General features: G+C 39.8%; 1 protein-coding gene and 1 pseudogene across 1 annotated transcript; one reads left to right on the forward strand and one right to left on the reverse strand.

Annotated features, from left to right (window-relative positions):
* The first annotated feature begins 11881 nt into the window (after positions 1-11881).
* On the forward strand, positions 11882-12428 carry LOC135077515 (uncharacterized; annotated as a pseudogene).
* Positions 12429-14812: 2384 nt separating this feature from the next.
* Positions 14813-15364, reverse strand: LOC135077514 (uncharacterized). Its single transcript, XM_063972069.1, has one exon. The coding sequence runs from the start codon at positions 15310-15312 to the stop codon at positions 14872-14874; it is 441 nt and encodes a 146-aa protein (XP_063828139.1). The 5' UTR covers positions 15313-15364; the 3' UTR covers positions 14813-14871.
* Positions 15365-16774: the final 1410 nt, after the last annotated feature.

The following is a 16774-nucleotide window of genomic DNA, read 5'->3' on the forward strand; positions in this document are numbered from 1 at the left end:
CATTACGTTTCCTTCACTTTTATCCTGAATACCCTAAAACCCTATTCTCTTTAAAGTATTTATTTATTTATTTATTTATTTATTTATTTAATTAGGACAACCAACAAGACAGACACAAATTCAAGCAAAGGGGTTTACATACATAATTTTGTCTTAGGACTAGGTGCTATCTTAATTACAGGCTGCCACGGCATGCAAAAGTGGACTTTGACAGAATGTGAAACTTAAACGTACAGCTGATTTTGACACAATATTCAATTTAATTTAATTTATTTCTATTTAGAACAATTTTAAACCTCAAAGGACAATGTTCGTTCTCCATACATTGTTCGCCTAAGAACCAACAATTTTGACATATTACTACCCGAAAGCGAAATAATACAATTCTGTGTGTAAGAACAATGATTCCTGATGGACACTTGCCATAAAATTAATGATTAAGAATATTAAATCACAGCGATTTTATAATATGTCGTTTATGACAACATGGCGTCTAATGTATTAAGTGAATGTATGAACACCGATTCGCGAAAAATGTTTTGTATTGTCGTCACGCCGAGTCGCAGCCAAATAGTATAAAATAATAGAACAAGTTTTAGAAATACAACTCGGCATTCCACTTTTATAATATGCCCACATATTGCACGTAAATAAACAACATGAATCGTAGGTTGTTTCCACCCTTGTCATCTGACACATGAAATAAACTCCTATTGTATTATAGATATCGAAGCCGAATCGTATATAATAATAGAATGGGTTTTGGAGATCACTCGGGGTTCCACTTTTATAAAATACCTACATATTGCATAAAAATAACACGAATCATGAGTTTTCTTTTCACCATTTACATCTGACACGAGATAACAAACTCCTATCTCCATGACTACCGTCGTAGTCTATGCCAAAGACTACAATATTTTAAGCAAGAAGTTTCAAACCTTAGCGGCTACGGTAACCCCTGGGCCACATACATCGTGATAACATTCGGTCGACACTGGAACGAAGTCTTGCGATTATGCAAAAAAGCATCGTATTCTAGTGCGGCTATATCACGTTCAACCGGGGTTTTAATTCGACTAAAGTCCTGACTAAAGACTGGAAGAAAATACGCCGCATTGTATGAGCACTTCGTGTTCGCTAAAGCGGCTTCAGATCTAGAGCCCACATAGTTTTCTTTCCAATAATATCCGCAAGTAGCGCTGCATGATCTTTACAACAAAAACGGCAACAGTTATTAAGGTGCCAAAATTATATGATTACTTTGGCACGGTATTATACACGTTCGAAGATTTGTCATTTTCATTCATTTCATCATCATCATCATCATTTCAGCCACAGGACGTCCACTACTGAACATAGGCCTCCCCCAATGACTTCCACATCGCACGGTTGGTAGCGGCCTGCATCCAGCGCCTTCCCGCTACCTTTATCAGGTCGTCGGTCCACCTTGTGGTGGGTTGACATTGCAGAATATGACTTTTGATAGGTTCATCATAGAATTCGGCGGGGATATCCTCACGGAGGAAGTTCGTAAAAGGGCGGAACAAGATCTTATAATAATGCAAGGCCGAAGCTGTAACGCGCGTGCTCCTACGTGTAATCCGGCGAGTATGCAATAAATAGTAATGTCTGGTAAATAGTGGTAATACGTATCGTTCGTTCGTTCGTTTCAGCCGAAAAGACGTCCACTGCTGGACAAAGGCCTCCCCCAAGGATTTCCACGAAGACCGATCCTGCACCGCTCGCATACAGGCACCTCCCGCGACCTTCACCAGATCGTCGGTCCACCTAGTGGGAGGCCTGCCCACGCTACGTCTTTCGGCTCGTGGTCGCCACTCAAGAACTTTCCTGCCCCAGCGGCCATCAGCTCTACGAGCTATGTGCCCCGCCCCGTCTATGTCTATATGCGCTACGATTACAGGGTATCATTTTGCATAGTCGCAAGACTTCACTCCGCTGCTGTCAAATCAATGTCGCATAATGTTATCGCAATGTGTGTGGCCCTTGGCCAAATCACAGAAGCCTATGCGAAGAAAGAGCACTTGAATGACAATGAAAATCAGGGTTACCATTTTATAAGATCTCCTCACTATTGAGGGTAACAAAGTAACATTAATAATCTAGCCATTAATTACATTTATTACCTATACGAGAAAGTAAAGCAACATGCGGTTTTATTTTAATTTGTAAAATATATGTAACAGTTTGTTCCAAGTTTAGTTTTACAACAGTATTGCTGTTTCAGCTGTCACTGTGAAGCTTTGGGAAAATAAATAAATACAAAAAATATTAACATAAATATTTATTTAAGTTTTTATGTTCATTATCATAATATGCCAACTTAAGTTACACTGTGTGACAGTCTTTGACACTAAACAAACTCTTCAGCTTAATAATACCTACCTACAGGGCGTTTTTATAGTTACTCTTGCTGATGAAACAAGAAGGGTTGATTCTACTACTGAAATACAACTACTTTTCTTACAGGACCAATATCAAATTCTCAAAAAAATTCACATCCTCGTGATGGTGATAATTTCTATGGAGAGGTTTTTTTTTATATTCGGTCTCTTGGGATAAGTTATTCCATTTGAGCAGTAGAATTAATCCTTTTTATTTGATCACATATAAAAATAACACAAGTGTGTGTGTTTAGGAAAACTTCTTCTTTGGTATGGTATCACTACGGAGTTATAATGTCGGCAACTCTGTATCACTGACTTGTAACTTTCAAACAGTATGAATAATAAGGGCACCACATTGGTTTTCTTTCTGAAAAAAGGCTTTCACTTTTAGTACTAACCCTTTAGCACTATTTCATTGAAATAAAAATACAATAAACGCACAGAAGACTGAAATTGAGTCAACTGACGTGACATTTATAATTTGTTGACATTATGACAGTTTGACAAGACTAGGGATTGAAAAAGTTTTAATTGAAAAAGTAAAATGACAATTTATTAAAACGATTCACAAGGATATAATCGATTAAAAATATTTATAAAATGTTCTGATACTTGCCTGTAGCGATTATCCAATCCTGGTTTCTACTGAAAAACTACTTCGTGGCAAGATTTTAATAAAATAATAAAATCTTTATCTTCTCTTTCACAATCTATAAAAAAAGTTCATTTGGTCTATTATTAATGTGCTATGAATGAGGGTTTTCGCGATTGAAAAATCCGCGAGATGGCAATAAGTAGACGCGAGGTCCAAATGCTGCATGATTGGTGGATATCTGTCAATGTCATGTCAAAAATAACCAATCATGCAGCATTTGGACCTCACGTCTACGTATTGCCATCTGGCGGATTTTTCAATCGCGAAAACCCTCATTGGCATAGATTATGAGAGACTGGCAACTATACTAGGTTGATATATGTTTCTCACACTTCAACTGGCATTGGATTCAACATCGGATTCTGACACTTTTACAGTTATGATACCATGAATATCAGTTTATGTAGAGATTGCAAAATCCGGATTTTTCTTAAATCCGGTTTTCAGGATTTGTGTTACGTACAAATCCGGATTATCCGGATTTTTCGAATATTAGGTAAATTTTTTAAACCATCAATTTAATTTAAACAAACGTAGTTTTTTTTTCAAAAAGATGTAAGTTTTTGAAGAAAAGCGTTTTATTTTATTATCGCGCATGGAATTTAATCCTCTTTTTTTCGGTTTGCGCTACAAGCTTTCGAAATTATTTGAACCTTGCATTATTTTTTTCGTTTTAGTACAACTGCATTTCAGAATAAAAACTTGCTTGTACCTATAAAATATATTTTTTATTCTTCTTCTTGTCGTGTCGACAACAAACCTACACAGCGTCAGCCCAAAACTCTGCCACAAGAGTGGCGTTGTCAGTAGCCTTCATTAAATCTTGCTGCTTGCAGTTGTTTGGGCACGCAGGGCACGACATCATGTGCTTCGTCGACTGGGGAACAAAACCACACTTGCACTCCAAGTTTGATCCATCTAAGAATCCCTACCTGACACCTGAACAGATTGTCCTTACTAGACCAGACCTGTCCGAAGTCTATAAAGATTTCCAGGTAGGCCAGGGGAGCTCATTTTTTTATTATAATTTTATTTTACACTTTTAAGTTGTATTTCAATCTCAGGGCCCTGGTCATTATTTACGACCAAAGTGCTCTTTTGTTTCTGCCGTTTCGGTTAGGAGTTCCTATGGCCACCTCCTGACTTCATCATCAGGACCCTGAACATCATCTAGCACTTAAGTGCTTGAAAAGACAAATCCAACAAACCCAAATTCGATGAGTTTCCACCGTTTCGTTTAGGAGTTCCTATGGCCACCTCCCGAATCCATCATCAGGACCCTGGGCATCATCTAGCACTAAAGTGCTCGAAAAGACAAATCCAACGAACCCAAGTTCGATGCGATTCCGCCGTTTCGTTTAAGAGTTCCTATGGTCACCTCTTGACTCCATCATCAACCCAGCTAAATGGTTGGCGGTATAGCCAACAACCTGTTTAAAACTCTTTTAAGGATCTCTCCACAATCACCCCCATTCTCATACAATAACATTTCGAGATGAATTAATGTAAGTAAATCGGATCCGCTGGGTGAATTTGATGGGCAAGGTTGAAGATCTCTACTTACACTTGGCCTGCGGATGAATATTATGGAGAAAACAAAGCTTATGTCCAATGTCCATGTTGCGCCCTACCCAGTTTCGGTTGGGAGCTCAATTCTCGAGATTGTTGACAAGTATGTCTAATTGTCTACCTCGGACAAACGATTCAGCTGGGTAGGTCCAATTTCGAGAAAGAGGTCAATCGTCGAATCCAACTCGGCTGGGCAGCGTTTGGGAAACGACGCAACATCTTTTCGTCCAAAATACCTCAGTGCCTGAAGACTAAGGTCTACAGCCAATGTGTGTTACCAGTGATGACTTATGGTTCGGAAACGTGGCCTCTCACTTTAGGCCTTATACAGAAGCTCAAATTGCACAGCGTGCTATGGAGAGGGCTATGCTCGGTGTTTCTTTACAAGATCGAATCAGAAATGAGGAGATCCGTAAACGAAGTATAGTCGCTGACATACTAGCCCGACGGATACAAGCTGAAGTGGCAATGGGCAGGGCACATAGTACGCAGAACTGACGGCCGATGGGGCAGCAAGGTTCTGGAGTGACATGCAATAAATAATTTGAATTTGGAGTGGAAGCCGCGTACCGGAAAACGCAGCGTGGAACGTCCACCCACAAGGTGGACCGATAACATCATAAAGGTAGAAGGAAGGCGCTGGACGCAGGCCGCTACCAACCAGGCAACATGGAAAGCAGTGGACGTCCTATGGCTGAGATGATGATGATGATGATGACTTACACTTGCAAGGGATATTTGCCGATTTAGCTGCTCTTTAAAACTCAGCGATATGGTGTTTCAGAATCAGCGTCTCGTATAAAACTCACTGGCCGACTAGCGAATTCACTTACGCATGCGGAATGATGCGTCATTGTGCAGGCACAGTGCAGGTGTGAGTGTTGTGCGACGAAGTGCGGGTGCGTTCAATCAAAACTTCGCTTGTTTTGCATCCCTGTTGCATTCAATAGATATTTTGGTTTATGATTTTATGATAAAATTTTTGGGGTATAAGTATTCGAAAAAACCGGATTTCAAAGTAAAAATCCGGATTTTTTTATAGCCTCAAAATCCGGATTTTTCAGATATTTTCGAATTTCGAATAATCCGGATTGCAATCTCTAAGTTTATGGTCCTAATTATTTTTATTTTATTTACGACCTTCGACCAGTTGGACACTTTAGATAGCTTCTTGTAATAGTGTCAATATCTTTTTAGCTTTTAACGCAAATCTAGTCTTCAAAGCAGTTTAATCGATTTATTTTATTTTCAAAATCGATATTTTATTGTCTATGATGGCCGCAGGAACATCACTATACATGGACTCCCAGCAATAAAGTACGGTAATGCCTCGTACAGATTTTATCGGCAAAAATTATGGAACTTGATAGGTTTTAGACCATGCCACGCACCAAAACGTCCGGAAGTTGTAATAGTATTATAGAATAAACGTTAAAAGACTTATTTATTTAATTTTTCAATGCTTAAGTGTCCATTAGAACGAAAGGGTGCTTAATGTATTAAAAAAAATAGAAAATAATTATGATGGGTTAATGTTTTTTGGCGGTTTTTTAGGCGGTTTCTGACAATGTCCTTTAACTGGCAGATCTTGGCTAAACGGACACATGTGCAAATGAGAGTTGTATTTTTTTCTTAAATTTACCCAGCGAGTCAGAAAAGATATCTATATCTCCCTCCTTACTGTACCTATTATATTGCCTCTGAAGCCTATTCATGGTGGCATGATGACCCAGGTTGCTTTTGGAACCCTGCACTAAAAAGGGTACATATCTTGCGCGTCGAGGTAACTTGAAAGGGGCATTTAGGTTGATGGATTCCAACAACTTTGGACAGTCCACCACGCCGTTTATGATCTTGTGCAGAAGTATCTGATCCGAGAGTTGTCTGCGATCTTGCAAGCTGTGCAGTCCGAAATGAGCCAAGCGTTCCCCATACTTCGGAAGACTCCTGGCCTTCCCGGTCTGATATGAGAGATGCCACATGAACCGCTTCTGGATGCGCTCAATTCGCTTCACATGAACATCATAGTGAGGAGACCAAACCTGACTACAGTACTCAAGACCTGAACGAACAAGAGTCACGTACAGCAGTATTTTAGAGGAAGACTTTTTAAATTCCTTTGCGTTTCGCAATACAAAACCAAGCATCCTAAACCCTCTCGTGACGACATGATCGATATGCTTGTGAAAACGCAGGTTCTTATCCATAATGACCCCCAGGTCGCGAATCGACTCCACTTCCTCCAAAATTTGCCCGTTGACACTGTATACTGGCGATGGACTTTCCCTACTTCTCGTGAAACGAATAAATTTACATTTCTCCGTGTTTAGGTACAATTTATTTAAACTACACCACTGAGACAACCTATCAAGATCTTTTTGCAAAAGATGTGAGTCGCTAACATCTTTGATCTGCATACAGAGTTTCATGTCGTCTGCATAAAGGAAGCAAGAGGCATGGTCGAATACTGTAGTCATGTCGTTTATAAATATATTAAAGAGTATTGGCCCAAGATGCGAACCCTGCGGCACTCCTGAAGTAGCATGAAACGACTCCGATGAGAAACCTCTCATGACGACTCTTGACTCCCGCTGTCCGAGATATGATTCAAACCACTCAAGAAGACTGCCAGTAATGCCAAAGTTAGATAGTTTATTTAGTAAAATTTTGTGATCGACTGTGTCAAAAGCTTTGCTTATGTCAGTGTAGATAGTATCGACCGGGATACGGGAGTCGAGAGACCCAGCAACCAGTTGGACAAACGGGATGAGATTTGTTGCAGTGGAACGTGATACCATGAAGCCAGATTGCTGAGGTGAAATCAAGTGTTTTATGTGGCACGATAAATAAGGGCAGACTAAGGACTCGAATACCTTGCTAAAAACTGACAGTATAGAGATGGGTCGGTAGTTTTTCACAGAAGCAGCGTCACCGGACTTGAAAATCGGAATGATTCTTGCTTCCTTCCAGATAGAGGGAAATACTCCCGTGGACAGAGAAGCGTTAAATATGATGGTCAACGGCAAAGACAAACAGTCGTAGCATTGGGCCGCAAACAAAGAAGGAATGCCGTCGGGACCTGCACCTTTAGTTCTATCTAAATATTTCAAATTATTTTTAACTTCCCTTTGGCTCAAAGATAGGCGTCCGAAGGAACCCGAGTTAATATTTTGTACCCCGACCATGGTGTTATGGGGCAAACTTGGTCTGTATACAGATGCGAAGAAGGACGCAAAGAGATTGCAGATCCCAGTCCCACTGGACTCCTCCCTGACATCAGATCTCATAGTAGAAGGATAGGGATTACTGTTTACTTTTTTACCTTTCAGAAAGGTCCAGAATCTTTTGGGGTTGGTTGATAGTGAGTCCTCGATTTTGGAAATGTAACTATGATAACAGGAGTCGATCATGTCCAAACATCGTTTTTTTAATGTTTTAAAGGCTAGCTCATCTAAGGGGTTTTTATACTTTTGATAATTTAATCTGAGTTTATATTTTTCGCGTATGAGGCGAATCAGATCCTTAGTGTACCAAGGGGGAAACTTCTTCGTGGCAGGCTTACATTTGGGGACGTGCGTAGAGATAGCTTCCTTCAAAATACTGTAAAACTTATCTGTCATTTCATCGACAGAGTTGCAAGCTGCCAGATTGCCCTCCCATGGAATTGAATTTAAATATGACTTAATTTTGGTAATGTCCGCTTTAAAAAAGTTTGGTCTTTCCGAAATGGTGCATGAAGACATAGTAGCAGAGTTACTAATAGACACTTCAAACTCAAGAGGCGGGTGATACTGGTCAATATTTGTAAGCAATGAACTACAGCGTAAAACATTCAAAGGGCCAAGATTAGAGAGAACCAAATCCAAAATCTTGCACTTATCATTTATAACCATGTTGTGTTGCTTCAAATTATTCAGAGCCAAAAAATCAAGCAGGGCAATTTCCAAAGGGGGTTTTAGTTGATTAGCAGACGGCTTAGTTTCATCGGTCCAATCTATGCAGCTGAGATTAAAGTCCCCGAGGATTAATGTATTCGAGCTTGATTCTAAGACTCTGTTAGTGTTATCTAAAAAGTGGTCTAATATACTTTTATTAATTGGAGGTGGAAGGTACACACTGCAGATTAAAAGTTTGCTGACAGTTTTTTTATTTTTAGAAATGGTTAATTCTATCCAAAGATCCTCGCATTGGCTTTCGAACCGATGCATCCGGCGGGAATGCAGACGCTTGGTCACAGCAATGAGTACCCCACCACCCGATTTGTGCCTATGAAAACCGCTAGTTTCGCGATCCCGCCTGTACACCACGAATCGATCGTCCAAAATTTCTGAGTCAAATATTGTGCTATTTAGCCAAGTCTCGCACATAACTAAGATATCATAGTCACAGCCAATTACACTTTTATATAACTCAGTTGTCTTCGTTCGAAGACCCCTAACATTTTGAAAATATATATTTAACTTATCGAATGTAACTATTAGAAATATTGTACTCCAGTTTTAAAGAAACCATATAATTATAATTAGTACCTAACTTAAGCTAAACTATCCAGCGTCGCCGCGCTACGAACCAGGACATATTCAGACGTATCTGTTTTACGCATATATATGCGTCCGCCTCGAACCCATACATGTTTGTATTGGAGTTCCTTCGCCCGGTTCCGAGCCATACCATGAAGAAACTTGTTGTCAGGTGACAGATTTTCCACTACGTATATTGGTGTTCTCTTGTCTGACTTAAGCCCCACATGTCCCGTGTTTAATCTATCCTGAGGATGACTTTTATTGTATTTCATCACGGCTGCCAACAGGGAGTCCCGGTTGCGAGGGCTGCTTAACTTAACCAGGATGGAACGGGGGCGAGGACTCTCGGGGTTTTTCTTTGCGGTACGCGAGCAATAATGGACATCTGACTCCGATATGGGACAAGACACGGCCTTGCCTAGTTGTGTCACGATTGTCAGCAAATTCTCAGACTTATGCTCCGGAACACATTGGATCTCCAAGTTCGAAGAACGAGATATTTGTTCAATCTGGTTGAGGCGGTTGGTGATAGAATTTAATTCACTCCGTATCATGTCCCTATCCTTCTCAATTGAGTTGATTTTAGTCATACAATGGCTCAAATCCGTTTTGAATGATTCAAACGAGTCATTCATGAATTGAATCGATTCCGTAAGTCCGGAGATCTCGCCTCTAATAGCCTTCAACTGTCTGTTCCAATCACTCTTTAGTTCGCATGTAAAATCTCTCATTACAGCACGCAGCTCCTCCTGAATTATAGTACGCAATTCCGAACGTGATACATTTGTGTCACCGGCCGGTTCAATGAGTGATTGAGGTTTCTTGCGGCGCACGGTAACATTTGCATCGGGATTCATATTGCTAGGTGTAGATGGACGAACCGGAGTGTTAGAGTTATCGCTGCGCGGCCTCCTAGTCCGGCACTCGGGACATAACCAGTCCCTCTTAGCCTTAGCCGATAAATTACCTAGGTCTTCAGCGGAAATAGCAACGCATAAGCTGTGATATGATGACGCACAGGCACCGCATTCCATGCGATCACTATCGGTCAATGTAGAACGACAAGCAGCGCACTGATTCATTGTAATTAAGTTCAAAATCGGAGCTTCTTACGCAAGTAAACAATCCAAACCCCAACGGACGGCGCAAGCGGCGCTTGAGCGGGACGGCAATTATGGCAGCTGTCTCTTATCGTAGCGGGGGAGAGGTAAGGCGCCCCGCAAGTCCGCAGCCGGTTGCCGCGCGTGAATGTTGCGAAATAGTATTTTTGATGGTTGCACTATTCACAGGATTATAGCACTTATCGCAATTAGAAACACGTTACGTAGACACCAAAATCACGCGCACTCACGCTGGAATCACACTCAGTAGCAGACAACACGTCCACTCTCGAGTGCAAGTTGGACGAAAAAAAAGGTTCATTAGGTTATACATAAATATCGTATAAGGTCACAACTGTCTTCTTCTATTGTAGATAGGCTAACATCTGAAATCATTACCCAGGTGTCAGAAAGCTGACACCAAAACTATTGTACTATTAGCAAGGCTCTATCATCAGACCCTAGTATCTTAATGCCTAACATGCCTTCTGAAATACAAAGCCGTAACTTTTTCAATCAACCAGGTTGATTAAAAACTTAAATTTTTAATTTAGTAGCTGGTCCCACATGGAGACTCCAGTTACAAAATAAAGTTCTAAAGGCGGTGGATATCTGAATGATAAGGGTAAAACACGAGTTGACTGGCCGTGGTATCTTATTGAGTCGTATTAATAAATGCAATATTTCATCCAAAATGTAACTATACATACCTACTATCGACATTACTCCCAAAAGTTTTATTTAGCAAATAAAAAGTGTTTGCCTCAAAAATTATTTCTATAATAGTAAACAGGTTCTTTGAATAAAATTGCCATTCTGTTTATGATATAAATAAATACAATGAGGGATACAAATACACTACTTATTTGCACAGTTTCAGGTACACAAATAGTAATAATATTAAGAATATTTTTGTATTGGAAACCTTTTGTGGGGTAATGCCTTACTATAGTATCGTAATCACAATCATGTACGCAGTTAGTACTAAAAATAACGTGTACTTATATTCCTACACGGGATAACGTGAAGTAAACATCCTAATTGTATACTCAGTAATGCGCCATTCGCAAACAGGTTGTCTGATTACCTTATTTATCCTGAAGTTCAAAGAAAGTACATAAATAAATCTACTTATCCAGAGATAACATCTAGAAAAAATGTAGGTAATATAACGTCTAGAGAAAAAGATCTACGCATTATTTCATTTTTGAAACTTACTGCAATTGTGATCTGCGAGATGCCGCGCTACCTTGCATCGCTTGACGATAACTAATTGTTTAGGATTGCAAGGAAGGAAAAAAGCTTAACAAAACAGGTTTTTGCAGACTTCATAACAAAGTTCATCCTCTTAGAAATTATTGTGCTCGGTGCTTTGCATACGGTTTGGGGTCCGGGATTTGTTTGACCAATTGACCAAAAGTTAATTAAGGCCATTTTCTATTAGAAACTACTTAGCTACTTTAAAACTGGCACGGGTGCACTTAACGGAGTGGTTCACGCATAAAAAAGCGGTCGAGTAAATAAGAGACAATAACATCTCGGGCAAAAGTAGTCCTTTCAGGGCCAATTATTTCTTCCGGCGACGCCCAATGCAACTAAATGATGCTAGTATATAAACCGATTGCAACATCGCAATAGCATCAGTTCTTCTGAGTACAGAAAGCAACACAGACCACTTACAAAATGATGAAGCTGGTGGTGTTGTCCTGCCTGATGGCCGCCGCGTCTGCTGGCATTATCTCTGCTTACTCCCCCTACGCTGCCTACGGCGCCATCGCCTACAGTGCGCCCGTCATCGCGCCCAGCAACTACCGCGGACCCCTCTCCCTGGCCCCCGGACAGCCCGCCAACATCCTGGCCGCTGACGGCAGGCCCCTGGACACCTTGGACGTCACCTCACTGCCAAGGCCTTGGACGGTGGAGTCCACCTTCTGAAGAAGCGCTCCGCTCCTCTGATCGCCGCCGTCGCTCCCGTGGCCCGCGTCGCTCACAGCTCCCTGGTCGCTCCCGGAGCCATTGCCTACTCTGCCCCCATCGCCACCGCCTACGGCGCCCCCATCGCCACCGCCTACGGCGCTCCCCTCGCCTACGGTGCCCCCCTCATCCACTACTAAGCTGTACTAAAGAGACCTGATGTAAATATGAAATGCAATTAAACTAAGGTTTACAAAAATGTTGTCTTCTTCATTTACCTAAACTATACAATGAATTCATACTATAAATATGCAAGCTAAAGTCGAATTAGCTTAGTTCATCGTACTCGTACTTTAGAATTAGATTCACATCAGGAACAATTGAGCTTAGCGAACTATCCACTCTCTATTTATAGCAAAACTGACAACACCGTGGTGCTAGGCAACAGGTTTTATAATTTAATCTGCGTTATAAAATTAAATAAGCTTCAATAGTCCATGGTGTCAGGTGTCACCTACACCTACCTGTTAACTGATATTACTATAAGTTCTCCGTAGTTAAACCTAGAACAAACCTACAGTTACAAATATTCTTATTCTTAAAAAATATTCTTATTCTTTTCCACAACTCTATAATCTTAGAGGAATTTGAACTTTCAATACAATTTCATCATTTTTTTTATTGCTTTGATTTTCATACAACATTAATTTATTTTTCAATGGTCAAATGGTCATTATTATTATGGTGAATTATTAGAATAAATAAAAAAAAATGTACCCAAGTATTAAAACCAACCTGACGTCATGCTGTCACCGAAATCCATATTAAAGGATTTTATGAAAAAAAGTGCAAGTTAAAAAAAATTCTTCAGCTCAGTCCAAACAAGTGTTCAGAGCTGATTTAGCTATTAAAAAAAAACTTTCTTAAGATTTAGGGTACACTGAGTACGGTTGTAACAACTCGAATGTTATCGAAACTATGCACGATAGATGAGGGATACAAGGGGAAGGGCAAGCGGGTGACAGAAGTACATGCAGCCTGTATGATAAAAGAATCGTCAACAAAGGACTGTCATTCCCAGACTCGTCAATATCTTGCGTACTAAGTTGGGCTGTAATGTCATCATCATCAGTTTGACTGACAAAGAAAGCAAGTGGGATACCCGGCAGTTATCTATTGTGGAATTCTCATACACTCATTATACTCTCATATTGTATACAGGGTGTTAGGTAAATGGGTATATTATGAGCCGACACTAGCCCATGTTAACATATGCATAAAAATGGTATGATGAAGTCAGAAAATTGATATCATCATTTTAATTATTTTAATTTTCATACAAATCTGATTTTATATACATATATTATTTTGTATGAACATTTAAAAAATTAAAATGATGATATCAAATTTCTGACTTCACCATACCATTTATATGCGTAAGTTAACATGGGCTAGTGTCGGCTCATATACCCATTTACCTAACACGCTGTATAGAGATGAGAGAGTTTTTATCTTAAAACATAAAAGGTTCCTAATTCCGTTCCGTTCTTCCTTTCTTTTACAAATATCTAGAAACCCTCAATTTCGTCCCTGACACACTTTTGACCATCAAAATTCATAGGGTACTTCTTGAAGTCCTAGAAAGCTGAATTAAGCTAGTATTAGTACAAAAACAGCAAAAAATTTTGGAACTTGGAGCTTTTTTACTCCCTACCGGAATAGGAAATGGAAAGTATGAGATTTCTGCGATTCTAGAGGTCTAAAAGGATAGCTTGTTATAAATTAAACATATTTACATTAAGAAATAGAAGTTGGTATGAGTTTTCTACAAAAAGAAGTGAAACACATTTTCATGTAAAGTGTTGCTACTACGAATCGTATGATCCGTACTGTGAAAAACTTATCATGTAGAGCCAAGGTTCGAACTCTACTACGAGTAGGTTGTTTTTAATACAATGAATATCAGTCTTGTTCTAATAATTCACAATTAATAAAATAAATAATTGATGTAGAATGGAAATCGAAGCGGTTTTCTCAATGAAAAATTAATTAAATTGTATCGAAAGTTGAAATCCTTCTAAGATAATAGAGTTGTAGCTTATATTAGATTCATTAAATGCGTTCACTGAATATCTAATTGTCGCGTTAGAAATAAACCTGGAAGTAGTTTCCTTTGAGAGTTTGAATATTTTAGTTAGATATGTACCAATTTAGTATAATTAAGAATTGAGTAGGTAATTAAACTTCGTCTAGGTACACTATTTAGTACCTAGAGCAATATCACTCGTAACACAAGCATATTTAGCTTACCACGAGGGGTTAGTGGGATTATTACTAATTATTGCTAATTTTATTTTGTTAAAAAAATCAGTTATAACACCTGCAGGTGAAACTAAAGGCCATTTAAAAAGTTAATTTAAGTTGAATTGTTAACACAAAACTGCGTTATTTGATAAACATAAGGTTCAAAGTAGCCTGGATGCCACAGTTTGCGTAGGACAACTGGTGTTGTCATATGGTAAGTTCGCAAAGCTTAGCTCAATTAGTTCCTGGTGTGAATCTAATTCTAAAGTTACTTTAGCTTGCGTAGTTTAAGTATAGTATGGCTACACTGCATAGTTTAGGTAAATGAAGAAGACAACATTTTTGTAAACCTTAGTTTAATTGCATTTCATATTTACATCAGGTCTCTTTAGTACAGCTTAGTAGTGGATGAGGGGGGCGCCGTAGGCGAGGGGAGCGCCGTAGGCGGTGGCGATGGGGGCAGAGTAGGCGATGGCTCCGGGAGCAACCAGGGAGCTGTGGGTCAGCGCGACGCGGGCCACGGGGGCCACGGGAGCGACGGCGGCGATCAGAGGAGCGGAGCGCTTCTTCAGAAGGTGGACTCCACCGTCCAAGGCCTTGGCAGTGAGGTGAGCAGCGCGGTCCAGGTTGACGTCCAAGGTGTCCAGGGGCCTGCCGTCAGCGGCCAGGATGTTGGCGGGCTGACCGGGGGCCAGGGAGAGGGGTCCTCGGTAGTTGCTGGGGGCGATGATGGGCGCACTGTAGGCGATAGCGCCGTATGCAGCGTAGGGAGAGTAAGCAGAGATAACGCCGGCAGACGCGGCGGCCAACAGGCAGGACAACACCACCAGCTTCATCATTTTGTAAGTGGTCTGTGTTGCTTTCTGTACTCAGAAGAACTGATGCCATTGCGATGTTGCAATCGGTTTATATACTAGCATCATTTAGTTGCATTGGGCGTCGCCGGAAGAAATCGCTGGCCCTGAAAGGACTACTTTTGCCCGAGATGTTAACGATCGTTTATTTACTCGACCGCTCTTTTTCTTTGTGCGTGAAGTTTTAATTAAGTGCGTTCCTATTTTAGAGTGTAACATACGATATGTGCGAGGTGTCAGTGCCAGCCTGCAATTTCATGGTTCGTTGCGAATCGCGATATGCCACCGAGTGACATCTCGATGCTCTCTCTGTTTATAGACTGAGATATTTAAAGCGATAATAAGAGCACTGAGAATTATCAAACCTCAAATTAGTTAACAACTAAGTACCTACTTTATATTGGTTTTAAGTATTATTTTACACAAACAAGCCTCTAGGATCAATATACAATTTATTTTTTTAAATCCCGAGCCAAAAAAGTGGTGTTAATTTTTATGTTGAACAGATAGTAGGTGCAGATGCAGATTTCTATTGAAACAAATATACATTTCTTGGAAAAATTATAAATCTCTGAAGAATTTGAAATAATTTAACTGAAGGTTGGTTTATTCTTACTAGCATTATGCAACGATTACATCAGCTAAACTTCCAGGTAAGCAGCTTATCATAAGTATGAGTGCCTACATAATCCATTCACTTTGTCGTAAGGACCTACTTGACATTAAAAAAGGACAAAGACATGATCTAATTGTTGTTTTATCTACTTCGTTGGAAAGGCTTTTAAGAGGTCATTTACTCGTATTGTACTACGAGCCAATCTGTAAATCATCTGACAAAATTAATCATAGGTGTAAAATTGACTAGCTTCAGATTCTGGGTCCGTCACAGTAGTCTTTATATTATTTCACTATCAAAGCCTACCTATGATCTTCATCAAGTTCTAACCTATCTGTATACTAATTCTTATATTCTACGAGTATTTCTACGTGACGTTACAAATGGACATGGATAATAACATTAATAACTATATTTGGTATCGAACTGTGTTACATTTGGCACGCGACGATGACTTGCACTTATTAAAATCATAATAGCTGTACCTACATTGTATCTGTCACTGTTTATGTTTGTATATCTATTAATTAATACAATAGATTAAATTGAAGGTAAGATTGTCAATTGACATTGATGCATTAATGTTTTCTGCGACAAAGTTGCAAGTTGACATTCTTCCCACATTGTATTCGAAGATACAGTTAGGAACGAAAATACTTTTGTTTAAAGTTATTTAGTTAGTCTTGTGATTAAAAAAATACACTGCCTTAGGTGGGAACTGAACCCACCACTTACCGGGCAATTACTAGGTACAAAGTACTGGTACTGACGACAGCCTCTGTCTATAACCGATTGCATTTTTTCAAGTTTTGGTTAATTTAATTTTGATTT

The sequence above is a fragment of the Ostrinia nubilalis genome, chromosome 13, assembly GCF_963855985.1.
Source record: "Ostrinia nubilalis chromosome 13, ilOstNubi1.1, whole genome shotgun sequence".
NCBI lineage: Eukaryota > Metazoa > Arthropoda > Insecta > Lepidoptera > Crambidae > Ostrinia > Ostrinia nubilalis.